Here is a 15,120-nt window from a genome sequence, read left to right as displayed (position 1 = left end):
GGAGATACAAGAGTGGTCCATTGACTTTGACAAAGCTTTTGACAAGGTCATGCACAGTGAGCTAGTCCAGAAAGTTGGGGTACATTAGGTCCAAGATGTTTTGACAAAGTGGATGTGAAATTGGCTTGGTGAGAGGCGGAAGAGGGCAGTGGTTGAAGGTTGATTTTCTGCCCGCAAGTCTGCAACCAACGTGCACGGCATGTACAATGCCGGGACTTTTGTTGTTTGCCAAATATATAAATAACTTGGACGACAATGCCTGTGGTCTGAACAGTACGTTGTTTGATGACACAAATATTGGTGGAGTTCTAGAAAGCGAGGATGGTTGCCTAGGGATACAGAGCAACATAGATTGCTTGGAAAGTTGGGGGGAGCAGTGGCAGATGGAATTTAATCCAGATAAAGATAAGGTAATGCTTTAAACGACAGGGACCTTAATGTCATTGGGGTTCAAGTTCATAGTTAGCGGAAAATAAAAATATGTGGATAGGGTGGTGAAGAAGGCGAATTACAATTTGGTTACATTGTTTACCTTCGTAGGCTGAGGTATTGAGCATAAGAATTAGGACATTGTGTTGCAGCTGTGCAAGACATTGGTGAGGCCACGTTTGGAATGTTATGTGTACATCTGTTCATCACACTATATGGACAGAGGATCTGGTAGCACTAGAAAGAGTGCAGAAACATGAGAAACTACAGATGCTGGAGTCTTGAGCAAAAAACAAAGTTCTGAACAAACTCAGTACCTGTGGAGGGAATGGATAGACAATGTTTTGTGTTTTCTAGGGGCCACAGTTTAAAAATAAGGGGTTGGCCATTTACAACGGAGATGAGGAAAAACGTTTTCATCCAGAGAGTTGTGAATCTGTGGAATTCTCTGCCTCAGAAGGCAGTGGAGGCCAATTCTCTGGATGCTTTCAAGAGAGAGTTAGATAGAGGTCTTAAAGATAGCGGAGTCAAGGGATATGGGGAGAAGGCAGGAATGGGGTACTGATTGTGGATGATCAGCCAGTGAATGGCGGTGCTGGCTCGAAGGGCCGAATGGCCTACTACTGCACCTATTGTCTATTGTGTCAGGACCCTTCTTCAGGTTAACCAGGATGGTGCATGGAATGGAGGGCTGTAGTTACAAGGAGAGATTGGAATACAGGAGGCTGAGGGGTGACATGAAAGAGAATTATAAAATCATGAGGAGAATAAAGAGGATAGATATTCACAATTTTTTTCCGTGTGGGGGGGGGTGTCCAGAACTCAAGGTCATTGGTTTAAATTGAGGGCAAAATATTTAAAGTGCTGTGGAGGAGGTATTTCCACACTGCAGTGATGGGTATGTATCAGGGTCTGAAGAAGGGTTTCGGCCCAAAACGTCGCCCATTTCCTTCGCTCCATAGATGCTGCTGCACCCGCTGAGTTTCCCCAGCAATTTTGTGTACCTATGGGTATGTAGAACCAGTTTCCTGACTAGGTGAGAGAGGCAGCATTGGAAAACATTTGCAGATACCTGTACATGGTTTGGAAAGGTTTATATTTTCACTAACTGCTCCCGCTCACACCCCTGACCAATCCTGCAACTTGTCGCCAACCCAGTTCGGATGAAGGATCTTCATTGTACAGAGCCCTAGTGAGAACACACCTAGAGTATTGTGTGCAGTTTTGGTCCCCTAATTTGAGGAAGGACATCTATACTATTACTAAAACTCTCATCTTGACCACTTCCTGTCTGCGTTGTATAAACATTTGCGCAAAAACGATCCCCCATAGCGCTACGATTTTTCGCCACCTTACTCACCATTCTCCTCTGCTGCAAGTCAAATAAGTTTTGTTCCGATCGGTGAAATAGTACAAAAGTTATGAAGGTATACAAATCGTAAAAACCGCCCCTTCTGGAACCCGCTGTCAATAACGCGGCGAGGAGAATAAAAAGCTGAAGTGGCGGATGTGTAGGCCATTCGGCCCTTCGAGCCAGCACCGCCATTCAATGTGATCATGGCTGATCATCCCAAATCAGTACCCCGTTCCTGCCTTCTCCCCATATCCCCTGACTCTGCTATCTTTAAGAGCCCTATCTAGCTCTCTCTTGAAAGTATCCAGAGAACCGGTCTCCACCACTCTCTGAGGCAGAGAATTTCACAGTCTCACCACTCTCTGTGTGAAAAAGTGTTTCCTCGTCTCCGTTCTAAATGGCTTATCCCTTATTCTTAAACTGTGGCCCCTGGTTCTGGACTCTCCCAACATCGGGAACATGTTTCCTGCCAAAAGCTGAGGCTGCGGGGTGAGCAGAGCGCGAGTCCCCCCTTCCCCCACACCCCCTTGCATTGGGGAATGGGTTGCATTGTATACTCCGGAGTTTAGAAGGATGAGAGGGAATCTTATTGAAACATATAAGATTATTAAGGGCTTGGACACACTAGAGGCAGGAAACATGTTCCCGATGTTGGGAGGTTCCAGAACCTTTAGCCTAGAAAGCTAAAGCAGGGAAGTCTACCTGTTGATTTATGAATTTATGAGATTGTTCTTTGATTATCATCATCAGGAGAGTTCAGCAGACAAATGGAAGAAAAGGAAGCTTTGATTAACCAGCTGAGCCGGGGGAAAATATCATTCTCACAGGGTATTGAAGAGTTGAAAAGACAGCTGGAAGAGGAGAACAAAGTAAGTTATAAGTTCAATACCTTGAATAGAGTGTGATGGAGTCATCCTGCACAGAAACATTCCCTTCAGCCCAACTCAAGTTGGCATCATGTTTGGCATAGACATTGTGGGCCGAAGGGTCTGTTCCTGTGCTGTTCTATGTTCATCCATGCCGACCAAGATGCCCCATTTATACTATCCAAATATCTAAACATTTCATGTCATGGACATGTGAGATTATATTTCAATGTTGTTACAGTACCTGGCCCTACCACTCCCTCTGGCTGCTCATTTCATATACCCATCACCACTCGGTGGAAAAGGTTGCTGTCAGGTTCCTATTCAATCTTTCACCCCTCCCCTTCAACCTATGCCCTCTAGTTCTTGGCTCCCCTACCCTGGAGAAAAAAGCTACATTCACTCTATCTCTTCCCCTCATGATTTTACATACCTCTAGGAGATCACCCCTCAGCCTCTTGCACTCTAGATAATATAGTCCTGGCCTGCCCAATCCCTTCCTCTACCTGTCACTCGAGTCCCGGCAACATCCTCATAAATCCTCTCTGCGCCGTTTCCAGCTTAGTAGTGCCTTTCCTACAGCAGAGAGACAAAAACTGAACCCAGTACTCCAGGTGCAGCCTTACAAAATGTATACAATAATGAATGGTCCTGCACACGAATGTTGCATTGTGAGAAGTCAAACTAGGGCAGGACCTTCACAGTGAATGGCAGGGCCCTGTGGAGTGTGGTAGAGCCAAGGGATCTAGAAGTGCAGGTACATGGATCCCTTAAGGTGGCGTCACAGGTAGGTAAGTGTGCTCAAGAAGGCTTTTGGTACATCCGTCAGGGTGTGGAGTATAGAAGTTAGGTTGTTATGGTACAGTTATACAAGATGTTTGTGAAACAGCATTTGGAGTCTGAAGAAGGGTCTTGACCCGAAACGTCGCCTATTTCCTTCGCTCCATAGATGCTGCCTCACCCACTGAGTTTCTCCAGCATTTTTGTCTACCTTTTGAATATTGTGTTCATTTCCGGTCACCCTGCTATAGAAAGGATATTGTTAAGTTGGAAAGAGTGCGGAGAAGATTCATGAGGATGTTGCCACGACTTGAGGGTCTGAGCTAGAGGGAGAGGTTAGGCAGGCTGGGACTTTATTCCTTGAAGCGCAGGAACCTGAGGGGTGATCTTTTAACCAGAGTCGGGGAATGAAGAACCAGAAGACATGGGTTTAAGGCAAGAGGGAAAATATTTAAATGTGAACCTGAGTGGTAAGTTTTCACTTATGGAATGAGCTGCCATATAGGTAGTTGAGGTAGGTGCTATAATGACATTTACAAGACATTTGGATAGGTACATGGATAGGTATGGTTTAGAGGGATATGGGCCAAATGTGGGCAGGTAGGACTAGCATCGATGGGCATCTTGGTCGGCATGGTCAATTTGGGCTGAGGGCCCTGTTTATGTGCTCTATGACTCCATGACGAATAAGAATTTTAAAATTGAGTTTTTACCAGAACAGAAAATATATAAATCATAAGTGTGGGTCTGAAGGGTGAATAGAAATTAAAACAAGTTAGTTTGAGGTGCCTTTAAGTTTGTAGCATGAGAGGCCAAGTGATGTGTGGGAACCAAGTAACGGTTAACTCACATTAGAGGGAAATGTGAAACTTGGCAGCAGTTGAGCTGAAGGGCCTGGTAGTTAGTAATTTCAAACTGTGTAAGTGAAAGGAAGGCGTTTAGAAACCTACTACATATCTGGTGCCAGACACAAAATGCTGGAGTAACTCAGTTATCTCTGGATATCCGGAGATGCTGCCTGTCCTGCTGAGTTACTCCAGCATTTTGTGTCTATCTTTGATGTAAACCAGCATCTGCAGTTCCTTTCTATAGATATCTGGTGCTCGCTCCTGATTGCAACTCACTACATATAGTACACAATGAGGAATCAGAGATAACAAATTGTCAGCATCTGAGCCCCCTTCTGTCACCACCCAAACTTGCCCCACTCTAATTATATGGGAATTATTAGAGTGTGATCAGCATCAGGAACTCTGGTTAGTTATTTCTCTCCCATCCATGGTGTAATAATTTATCGTGCTTCACTGCTGCTCAACACAGTGGGATCTCGTTGATCTTTGCAGCTCAGCATAATATTGAGCGATGGCTTTCGACCTGAGCCATCAAGAAAGCTGTTGGTAAATTATTTGCTCCATCACAATGTTACAGTAGTCTTAGATAGCCATGAATTCATGGACAAAATGTGGTTGCTAACAGAACCCACAAGATTTCAGTGAGTTTTGATTTTTTTTGTGCTTCCATTAAAGAGCAAGAATGCCCTGGCTCACGCTCTGCATGCCTCCCGCCATGATTGTGACCTTCTGAGAGAACAGTATGAAGAGGAGCAGGAGGGAAAGGCTGAACTGCAGCGAGCATTGTCCAAGGCTAATTCTGAGGTGGCGCAATGGAGAACTAAATATGAAACTGATGCGATCCAGAGAACAGAGGAGCTGGAGGAAGCAAAGTATGTGCAGACATCTTTAAAATTTAATCAGGAATTCATTGTTGCAATTGTACTCTCTGAGATTGTTATGTTATGGTAATATTTCTGATCTTCATGTCCGTGAAGGCAGGCACAGTGGCACACAGTTATGCTGCTGCCACACACCTCTAGCAGACCTGTACAATCCTAACCTTGGGTCTGTGCAGAGTTTATCTCTTCGAATCTCTCTTCAACTCTTGGGTGCTTTGGTTTTCCCTCAAATCCTGGTACTTAACTGGCTACTGTAAATGTATTATAGTATAGGGGAGTGGCAGGCAGGCTTGAATTGGTGGGAAATAAGTTGCGGAATGAGACTGATGTGAATGCTCTGAGAATTGGCATAGACTCGATGGACCAAATGCCCCCCTCTTGTAGTGACATATATTAAAATTCTAACTGTGAACACATATGAGCATTCAGACCGTTGTGCCAGGCCACCTCTTTCTTGATATTCTCCAGTTTGTCCCATCGCCCTGCTCTGCCCTGCCTTACATTGTCCCAAGCTCCAGCAACTTTCTACTCATTCTTTTCTGAACTGGTTTCTCAATCTCTTTCAAATGAACAACCATAGCGCCTTAACACTGGTTCTTTGGGTAATTTTTAAAATTGGTGCCCCTCTGGTTACCAGTCCTTCTGCCCTTGGATTCTATTCCTTCCTAGGACGTTCCAACCCTTTATCAACTGTCTGTGGTCTTTTCTGCTGAAGGGGAAACTGCATTTTCTCTATTTTGTCTATTTTACCGAAGCCCTTCATCTTTGGTGTCACTCCTCTACACCCTTTCTCATAACAAAGAGGTTCACCTGATGGTATTCCACTACAGTCAGAGCTACACTGCGTGAGCTGAAAGCAAAGCCACAAACTCACCAGGCCCAGGGGAACATGTGTAGCAATGCCCTTGTTTGACCTTTACCAATGATAACTATCTTCATTGTGGGTACACAAAATTGCTGGAGGAACTCAGCGGGTGCAGCAGCATCTATGGAGCGAAGGAAATAGGCGACGTTTCGGGCCGAAGGGTTTCGGCCCGAAACGTCGCCTATTTCCTTCGCTCCATAGATGCTGCTGCACCCGCTGAGTTCCTCCAGCAATTTTGTGTACCTTCGATATTCCAGCATCTGCAGTTCCCTTTTGAACACTATCTTCATTGTGCATAGTTTAACTCCAATCAATGGTGGAATAGACTTTAGTAGGGAGCAGGTATGATAATGACGTTTGAGAGGCTTTTACATAGGCATATGGATATGCAGGGAATGGAGGGAATGAAGTGCAGGCAGAGGAGATTAACTTGGCATCATGTTCGGCACAGACCTTCATTCTGTTGGCCTATTTTCCATCATTCTTTCCCAGTATGTAAGACTCATGTTAATTGTTACAAACTTGTCTTATTTTCTAGAAATTCTACGTAAAGTTTAAGAACTGGGAGGTTATGTTTTAGCTGTACAATACATTGGTTAGGTCACACATGGATCATTGTGTCCCATTCTGGTCATCACACTATAGAAAGGTTGTGGTAGTGCTTCAAAGGGTAAATCAAAAGGGAATCACCTAGAGGATGATTTGCTGTAATTACAAGAAGAGATTGGAAATGCTGGGATTGTTCTGACTGGAGTTCAGGTGGCTGAGGGGAGATCTTACAGATGCTTATCAAATTATGAGAGTCATAGCAAGGGCAGAGAGTATTTCGAATGGCAAGGGTCTAAAACGAGAGAACAGGTGAGAGGTGGCGGATTTAAAGAAGATCTGAACATTTAGAAGACATTTAGATAGGTGGATAAGAAAGTTTTAGAGGGATATTGGTGAAACACGAACAGATAGGACTAATGTAAATGGGGCATCTTGATCAGCATGGGCATTGGGTCTCTGTGCTGTATTACTCTAATAAAGGCAAGTTCTTCATTCCAAGGGTGGGATGTGGAACAAGCTGCCGTAGGTGGTGGCAGAGGCAGGCACAATCGTTCTGTTTAAAAAGCATTTGGACAGGTGCATGGATCAGAAAGGACTAGATATGGGCCAAATGTAGAAAAATGGGGTTAGGGTGTATCGGCATCTCTGTCACCATGGACAATGGGCTGAAAGGCCCGTGTCCATGCTGTTCGACTCCATGACTGTGATTAATCTGATTGCTGATTGCAGGAAGAAGTTGGCCATCCGTCTACAAGAAGCTGAGGAAGCGGTGGAAGCAATAAATGCAAAGTGCTCCTCACTGGATAAGACTAAGCATCGTTTGCAGACAGAAATGGAAGATTTAACGATTGATTTGGAGAGAGCAAACTCTGCTGCCATTGCTTTTGACAAGAAGCAACGCAACTTTGACAAAATGATTGCTGACTGGAAGCAGAAGTTTGAGGAGACACAGTCCGAGCTGGAGATATCACAAAAGGAGTCACGTAGTCTGAGTACAGAGCTCTTTAAACTCAAAAATGCCTACGAGGAGTCCCTAGATCACCTGGAGACCCTCAAACGAGAGAATAAGAATCTTCAAGGTATAATAAAGCTACAGGTCTTCATCTGGGATACAGCTTCTGTATCTTAGGCAAACAACAACATATTATATCAGCAAGTCCGTGGCATTGTGGGTGAGGTAGTGTAGATGCTGCTTGGAACTATCGGGATGAGCTTATGTGTGCAGTAGGAATTGTCTGTTTAATGAAGATAGAGGAAGTTATTATGGGAAAATTATATACGCTTGAAAATGAAAACATGTAATGTTCCAAAGAGGGAAAATTGACACGTTTCCTATTGTAAATTTAATATAAACTTACTCTTGTTAAATGGCTGGTATAGTGATTAAAGAAATATTTTGTTGATTATTTAAAGCTAGTTCTTCAATTTATACAAATGGACATTGTCTCATAGATCTCAGAATTGTACTGTACAGTAATGGGGCTTCTTGACCAATTTCACCATGTTGAATGTAATGCCTACCTAGGCTTATCCCATTTGCCTGTGTAGGCCCATATCCATCTACACCTTTCCTATACAACTACCTGCCTTTTAAACATAGTCTGCTTGAAACACATATTCAGTCAAGTTGTCCTAAATAACAACCATCGTCTGTGTGAAAACTTAACTGTCAGATCTCCATTAACTTTCTTTCTTCCCACTTTAAACTTTCTGCTTCAGTGTTTTAGATTCCCTGTCCTTCAAAAATCTATCCTACCGATGCTGCTCATCATTTTATAAACTGCTATAAAATCACCCCTTAGCCTCCTGTGCTCCTTTATGAAGAGACTCAATCTTTCTTTGCCCTTCATTCTTAAACAAACTGGTGAATATCTGTTGCATTCTTTCTATTGCTACCGCATCCTTCCATGGGTGTGGCAACCAAAATTGTACACAATACTCAAATGTTTAGATTTAAACAACTTACAACATGACATCCCAAATCTTATCCTCAATACCTTGTGCTATGTAGACAAACATACCAAACATAGAGTTTTAAAAGAGTGACCAAAACCTCCTGTGACCTCATGGAAACCTTGGGTGGCGGGCAAGGTCACTGGAGGTTGCTGTTTAGGTCTCCTAAGTGGGACAGGCCCTTTACAAAGACCTCCTAGGACCTTGTGTCGACCATGCTGCGAGTATGAGTCGAGGGCAAACTGGCCAGAACTCGCGGATTAGGTTGCCGCAGTGGGACAGCCCCTTAACTACGTACAACTCCACCAATGTTCATGGTGCAGCAGCTCCATAGATGCTGCTGCACCCGCTGAGTTTCTCCAGCATTTTTGTGTACCTTCCACCAATGTTCATGTTGTTTGCAGACTTACTAATCAGACTACCTACATTCTCATACAGGTAACTTAAATGCAAGACAAACATAGGTCCCAGCATCTATCTCTGCAGTACACCACTTGTTACAGACTTCCTGTCGGATAACACCCATCCACAGCTATCCTCTGCTTCCTATCACCAAGCCAATTCTGGATCCAGTTTGCTGACAAGCCTCAGAGCCCTGCATTTTAAACTAATTTAAGCTCTGTGGAAGTGACTACTACAGAAGCATGCACAATAGCAATCTTACACTCATTTGGCCCATATCCTTCCAAACCAGTCCTATCCATGTACCTGTCTAACTGTTTCTTAAACATTTGATAGTCCCTGCCTCAATCACCTCCTCTGGAAGCTTGTTCCATACACCCACCACCCTTTATGTGAAAAAGGTACCCCTCAGATTCCTATTAAATGTGTTCCCCTTCACCTTAAACCTATGTCCTCTGGTGCTTGATTCACCTACACTGAGCAAGAGACTCTGCATCTACCCGATCTATTCCTGTCATGATATACACCGATCTATCCCTCTCATGTGGGAGAGGTGTTGCTTGATTGGAGCTCAAACAGTTGAACAACAGATTGTATTTCTTGTGACAATAGATGAGATCTCGGACTTGACTGACCAGATCAGTGAAGGCAGCAAGTGCATACACGAGTTGGAGAAGTTGAAGAAGAACCTAGAACAGGAGAAGAGCGAGGTCCAGGGAGCACTGGCCGAGGCTGAGGTAGGTACACGTCAAAGCTCGAAACGAGGAAAATGGCAAAGAGAGAACAGCTTGAGTCGCTCATGCTCCTAGTCATGTCAATATTGGGAGTCATAGTCAGTCTTGCAGCATTCAAAATTTGCCTTGGCTATCCAACTTGCTTATCCAGCCATTCGCACTTGCCTGCTCCTAGACCATATCCCTCAAAACCTTTCCTATCTGTCTTTGAACCATTGTAATTCTACCTGCCTTTACCACTTCTTCTGGTCACGTGTTCCATATAGGCATTACCCTCTGTGTCAAGTTATTTTGAAAAACCTGCCCATTTGCACCACAGCTCTGGTGGCAGAGGATGATGGTGATCCGGCCGCTGTCCCATATTCTTCATTTATTCATTTTTCAGGATGTCGGTCATCATGTATTAATCATTCTTTGTTGCCTTTGACAAGCTTCCTTTGAGAACTGCTACAGTAACTCTTATGAGCAGACTTCAAGTACTGTTGGGTCGGAGGTTGCAGGAGTTAGATCTGGTAACAATGAAGGAATGGAGAAATGTTTCTAGTTTTGGGGCTGAGGAGAGGAGGCATCAGATGGAGGCATCCTCTTTAGTTCTCTAATGCTTGCTGGCTGCAGAGGTTGGGAGCTACCAATTTGGCTTGGGAGCTACCATCAGAGTAAGTTGTAAGTGGTGCACAGGAAAGCCAATGTGCAGGATTGGTGCAGGGAGTGCAGGGTTACAGATGGGATGGCTGCACTATTCGGGCAGGCTGCACTGTTCTGAATGTTATTGAACATTTTGAATACTGCACTCAGCAGGTTGAGTGTATTTCACCAAGTTCCTGACTTCTAAATGATGGAAAGCCTTTGGAGTATCACTTCCCATTCCGTCCTGATCTGGTATTTATGTGTCTGGTACTCTGGTTAGTGGTCAATGCTAACCCCAAGGATGTTGGTTACAAAAGGGATTTGGTGATGGTAATGACATTAAATAACACGGATAGATGCTTTTTGAAGATTGTCATTGCTTGCCTCTATCAACCCATGCTGCATTATGTCAAGCTTGTGCTTCATTTGCTCATGAGCTGCATATTAAACATAGTGCAGTCATCAGCTAATAAGTGTGTGGTTTGCAAGTTCTTCCTGTGGCTGTGAGACTTTTCACCAGATGTTCCAGTTTCCTCTCACACCCCTTCGATATGCTTAAGAAGGAACTGCAGATGCTGGAAAATCGAAGGTACACAAAAATGCTGGAGAAACTCAGCGGGTGCAGCAGCATCTATGGAGCGAAGGAAATAGGCAACGTTTCGGCCCGAAACGTTGCCTATTTCCTTCGCTCCATAGATGCTGCTGCACCCGTTGAGTTTCTCCAGCATTTTTGTGTACCTTCAATATGCTGATAGGTTATATGGTCACTATCAATTCTTCTTAACTGACAAAAGAGTTAACGGGCATGTGAGAGTTGTAGTTGCTGGCTATAAAGAGATTGGACCTGCGTGGATATGCCCATTGGAACCAGCATGGAACCAATGGGCTGAGTGGTCACCCTCTGTGCCATTAATATTTGACCTGACAGGTATTTAAGAACGTAAACAGATGGGGAAGATGCTTCCACTTGTAGGCATTCGCAACCAGGAAGCTTAAACACAAACTAACAACATCAATAGGAATTTGGGAGGAATTTCTTTCCACAGAGTAGCAACAATGCAGAACTTGTGCCCATGGGACGGATGGCAAATTGAAATTCATTAAAATGTTAAAACCTATAAAACATTTAAGAATATTTGAATGTGAAAGTAGCAGCCTGCAGCAACGTGTGGGGAGTCTGGCAAGGTACAAGAGTGAGACGTGCCAGGGCAGTGAGAACAGATGGGCTCACAGTGGGTCAGCAACCAACACATGCTTTTCATTTGTTCCAAGGGTGCCCTTGAACATGAGGAAAGTAAAACTATGAGGATCCAACTGGAACTGTCACAAACCAAAGCAGAACTAGAGCGAAAACTGGCAGAAAAGGATGAAGAGATTGAAAGTTTAAGGTGAGCGGGATGTTTTTGGCCTATTCTGTAGAAAGTGAACCTAACACGTCACACACGTGACCAGACGTCATTGCGTCAAGTAATACATTCAAAAATTATTGTAAGAGATGAATCTTATTCATTGCTATTTACAGAACTATAATGCATGTCTGCTAAAGATATGAACGTTCTAGTAGCTTTTTAAAATTCAGAGTTTGCAAGATGCTGCCGTGTGATGTCACACATGTGACCAGTCATATTTTACCTCTGACCCTAAACAAACATTGTCAGCATAACATACAAAAATTTCACTTGACTGAAAAAAATGAATCATATATATAGTACAAAACAATATACTTGTAATGCTTTCAGAATTAGAAGAGATGCTTTCCACAATGTTTCATCTTTTAGGTCACACACGTGACTAAGAAAGGGCCTTTTGTAGATGTATTAGTTCTTTTGCTTGGTGTGTTAAAACAAATTGGTTAAGATGCTAAAACCTTAGGCCACATGGGGAGTATTGTGTGTAGTTCAGGTCATCCCATTACAGGGAGGATGTGAAGGCTTTAGAGAGGGTGCCGAAGAGATTTACCACAATGCCGCTGGATTGGGAGGTATTAGCTATAAGTAGTTTGCACAGAGAATGGTGGGTGCCTGGAGCGTGTTTCCAAGAGTGGTGGTGGAAGAAGATATAATGGCATTTAAGCGGCTTTCAGATAAACATATGAAAATACACGGAATAGTGGGATATGGAGCATGTGCGGGCAAAGGGAGTTAACGGGATCATATTCAGCACAGATATGGTGGACTGAAGGGCCTTCTCCTGCATTGTATGGTTCTGTATTATGTATTATGTGCAGGGACAGGCAATTTAGACCAGGTTGAGAGGGAAACAAAACTACGTGATGGGAAAAACTGGAAGAACCAGGCTGGAGCAGAGAGAAAACAAGTGCACAGGGAGTGTACCTGGGTGTTCTATGTGTGTCGTAGACTATCCAGGTGGAATAGGATATGTTGTACTTCTATTTAATGTTTAGCCTCACCTTGACAATGGACAAGACCAAGGGCTGACAGGTCGATGTGGGAATGGCAAGATGAGCTAAAATGGCCTGTAAGGACAAGATGGTTATTGTGGGCAGAGCAATTGATAATCTGTCTCCATCCAAATTCCCAGCATACTGTAGACCCCAAGATCAGGGGATTCCTGCATGTTCATACACAGAGCTTTTGTTTCCTTTAAAAAAAAAAAGTAGTGTTATAATTGATTTACCATCCACGTCTATTGTCTTTTGATGGTCATTTCAGACGTAACCACCAGCGAGCCCTGGAATCCATGCAGTCAGCTCTGGATTCTGAGACCAAGGCAAGAAATGAGGCGCTGAGGTTGAAGAAGAAGATGGAAGGAGATCTGAATGAGCTGGAAATCCAGCTGAGCCATGCCAACAGGCAGGCAGCCGAATCCCTGAAGATGCTGCGAATTGTCCAAGCTCAGATCAAGGTAAGTTGAACACATGGTGGGAAATTATCAGGAAACAAACACATGTAAACCTACAGAGGAATTCTAACTCTACCATTTAGTTTCATTCAGCTTGTGTTATTTAAGATGCCTGACCCAGAACTCCAGGTCAGTGACGGTTATATAAATGTGTCTTCATGTAGGATATCCAACTGGAACTGGATGAAACAAGTCGACAGAACGATGATTACAAAGAGCAACTGGCAGTTGCTGAACGCCACAGTAATCTGTTGCTGGCAGAGGTTGGGGAACTACGGGCGGCTCTGGAACAGTCCGAGAGAAGTCGGAAACTAGCAGAGCATGAATTACTGGAGGCAACAGAGAGAGTGAACTTGCTGCACTCACAGGTGAAGAGTGGACTTGTGCATCTGACTGTGGACACGCATTTAAAAATGAGCTTGGAAGGCTGCTGGTGATTAGAGAAAGTAACAATCTCTTCCTTTGCCTGTGTTTAGAACACTGGTCTGATAAACCAGAGGAAGAAGCTGGAAACTGACATTACCTATCTGAGTACTGAGGTAGAAGAAGCAGTGCAAGAGTGTCGGAATGCAGAAGAGAAAGCTAAGAAGGCAATAACCGATGTAAGTATTATAACCATATAACAATTACAGCACGGAAACAGGCCATCTCGACCCTTCTAGTTCGTGCCGAACACGTATTCTCCCCTAATCCCATATACCTGCGCTCAGACCATAATCATCCATTCCTTTCCCGTCCATATAACTATCCAATTTATTTTTAAATGATAAAAACAAACCTGCCTCCACCACCTTCACTGGAAGCTCATTCCACAGCCACCACTCTCTGAGTAAAGAAGTTCCCCCTCATGTTACCCCTAAACTTCTGTCCCTTAATTCTCAAGTCATGTCCTCTTGTTTGAATCTTCCCTACTCTCAGTGGGAAAAGCTTATCCACGTCAACTCTGTCTATCCCTCTCATCATTTTAAATACCTCTATCAAGTCCCCCCTTAACCTTCTGCGCTCCAAAGGTGTATTGAGGCCTCGATAGCGCAGGTTGTTTGATGAGTGATCGGATCACTGAGACATACAAAAATATCAATGGATTAAGAAGTGATTTCCTTAAACTGAAGAGTCTAAAGAAGGCTATGGTTCCATAATTCCCAGTGAGAGGAAGAATTATTTTATTCTATAGATTATTAAATTCTCTGTACCAAAGGACTCTGGATGCTGAGTCATCGAGTATATTCAAAGCTGAGATGCAAAGATTTTAGAATCAAGGCCAATTAGAAGATATGGGAATCTAGTTGAATCTAGCCAGCCATAATATGATGGACAGCCGTACAGACAGATAGATAGATGGTCAGCCAAAAGATGAATGATGGTGGAGCAGACGTTCTCTTGTACATGAAGTCATACACCATTTACTAAAAAAAAGGCCAGAGGTCCTTGAGATGTATGAGTGGGAAAATATAAAATAAAATATTGGGTGCATGATGCATTCCAGTAAAACTGGCTGAATATAACAAACTTAACAGGGAAACAATGAGATTTATGAGAAGCAAATTGTAATAAACACAAGGATTCCAACAATCTTTTATAAGCATGGAATAGTATGCAAGTTAGGGATGGGTGGATCAATTTAGTATTACGTTAGCAATGGATGCACAGAGAAGGGAGGCATAGCTCAAGTACTAAATATGTGCTTTGTATTTATCTTTACCAAAAAAGATGCTGCTGTACAAATCTCAGTAGATGTAGATAGTACAGATAAGGATGGGATGAAAATTAGATAAGGTAGCAATTGTGAAAGACTGGCTATGTTTATAGTAACATAGTCAAGTCACAATATCCAAATGGGATATATCCTAGATTTCCCAGGGAGGTGGCTAGAGGTGCAGAAAGGCTTTGTGATCTTGGGATCCATTCTTTGTAGTTGGTCCAGTTGGGTTTGTGGTCATGGAGAAGCCAGGGTTTGATGGCAGAGA

General features: G+C 43.4%; 1 protein-coding gene across 3 annotated transcripts in view; it reads left to right on the top strand.

Annotated features, from left to right (window-relative positions):
* myh7b (myosin heavy chain 7B) overlaps positions 1-15,120 on the top strand; it is a 76,279-nt gene that overhangs the window by 53,367 nt on the left and 7,792 nt on the right. For all 3 annotated transcript variants that reach the window (XM_033042086.1, XM_033042088.1, XM_033042087.1), the window contains 8 exons: positions 2,534-2,652; positions 4,956-5,152; positions 7,305-7,654; positions 9,543-9,667; positions 11,564-11,679; positions 12,964-13,156; positions 13,318-13,521; positions 13,630-13,755. In XM_033042086.1, coding sequence (XP_032897977.1) covers positions 2,534-2,652; positions 4,956-5,152; positions 7,305-7,654; positions 9,543-9,667; positions 11,564-11,679; positions 12,964-13,156; positions 13,318-13,521; positions 13,630-13,755 — 1,430 coding nt within the window. The remainder of the gene's footprint in view (positions 1-2,533; positions 2,653-4,955; positions 5,153-7,304; positions 7,655-9,542; positions 9,668-11,563; positions 11,680-12,963; positions 13,157-13,317; positions 13,522-13,629; positions 13,756-15,120) is intronic.

Source organism: Amblyraja radiata, chromosome 23 (genome assembly GCF_010909765.2).
Source record: "Amblyraja radiata isolate CabotCenter1 chromosome 23, sAmbRad1.1.pri, whole genome shotgun sequence".
Taxonomy (NCBI): domain Eukaryota; kingdom Metazoa; phylum Chordata; class Chondrichthyes; order Rajiformes; family Rajidae; genus Amblyraja; species Amblyraja radiata.
This window is presented reverse-complemented; position numbering and strand designations above follow the sequence as displayed.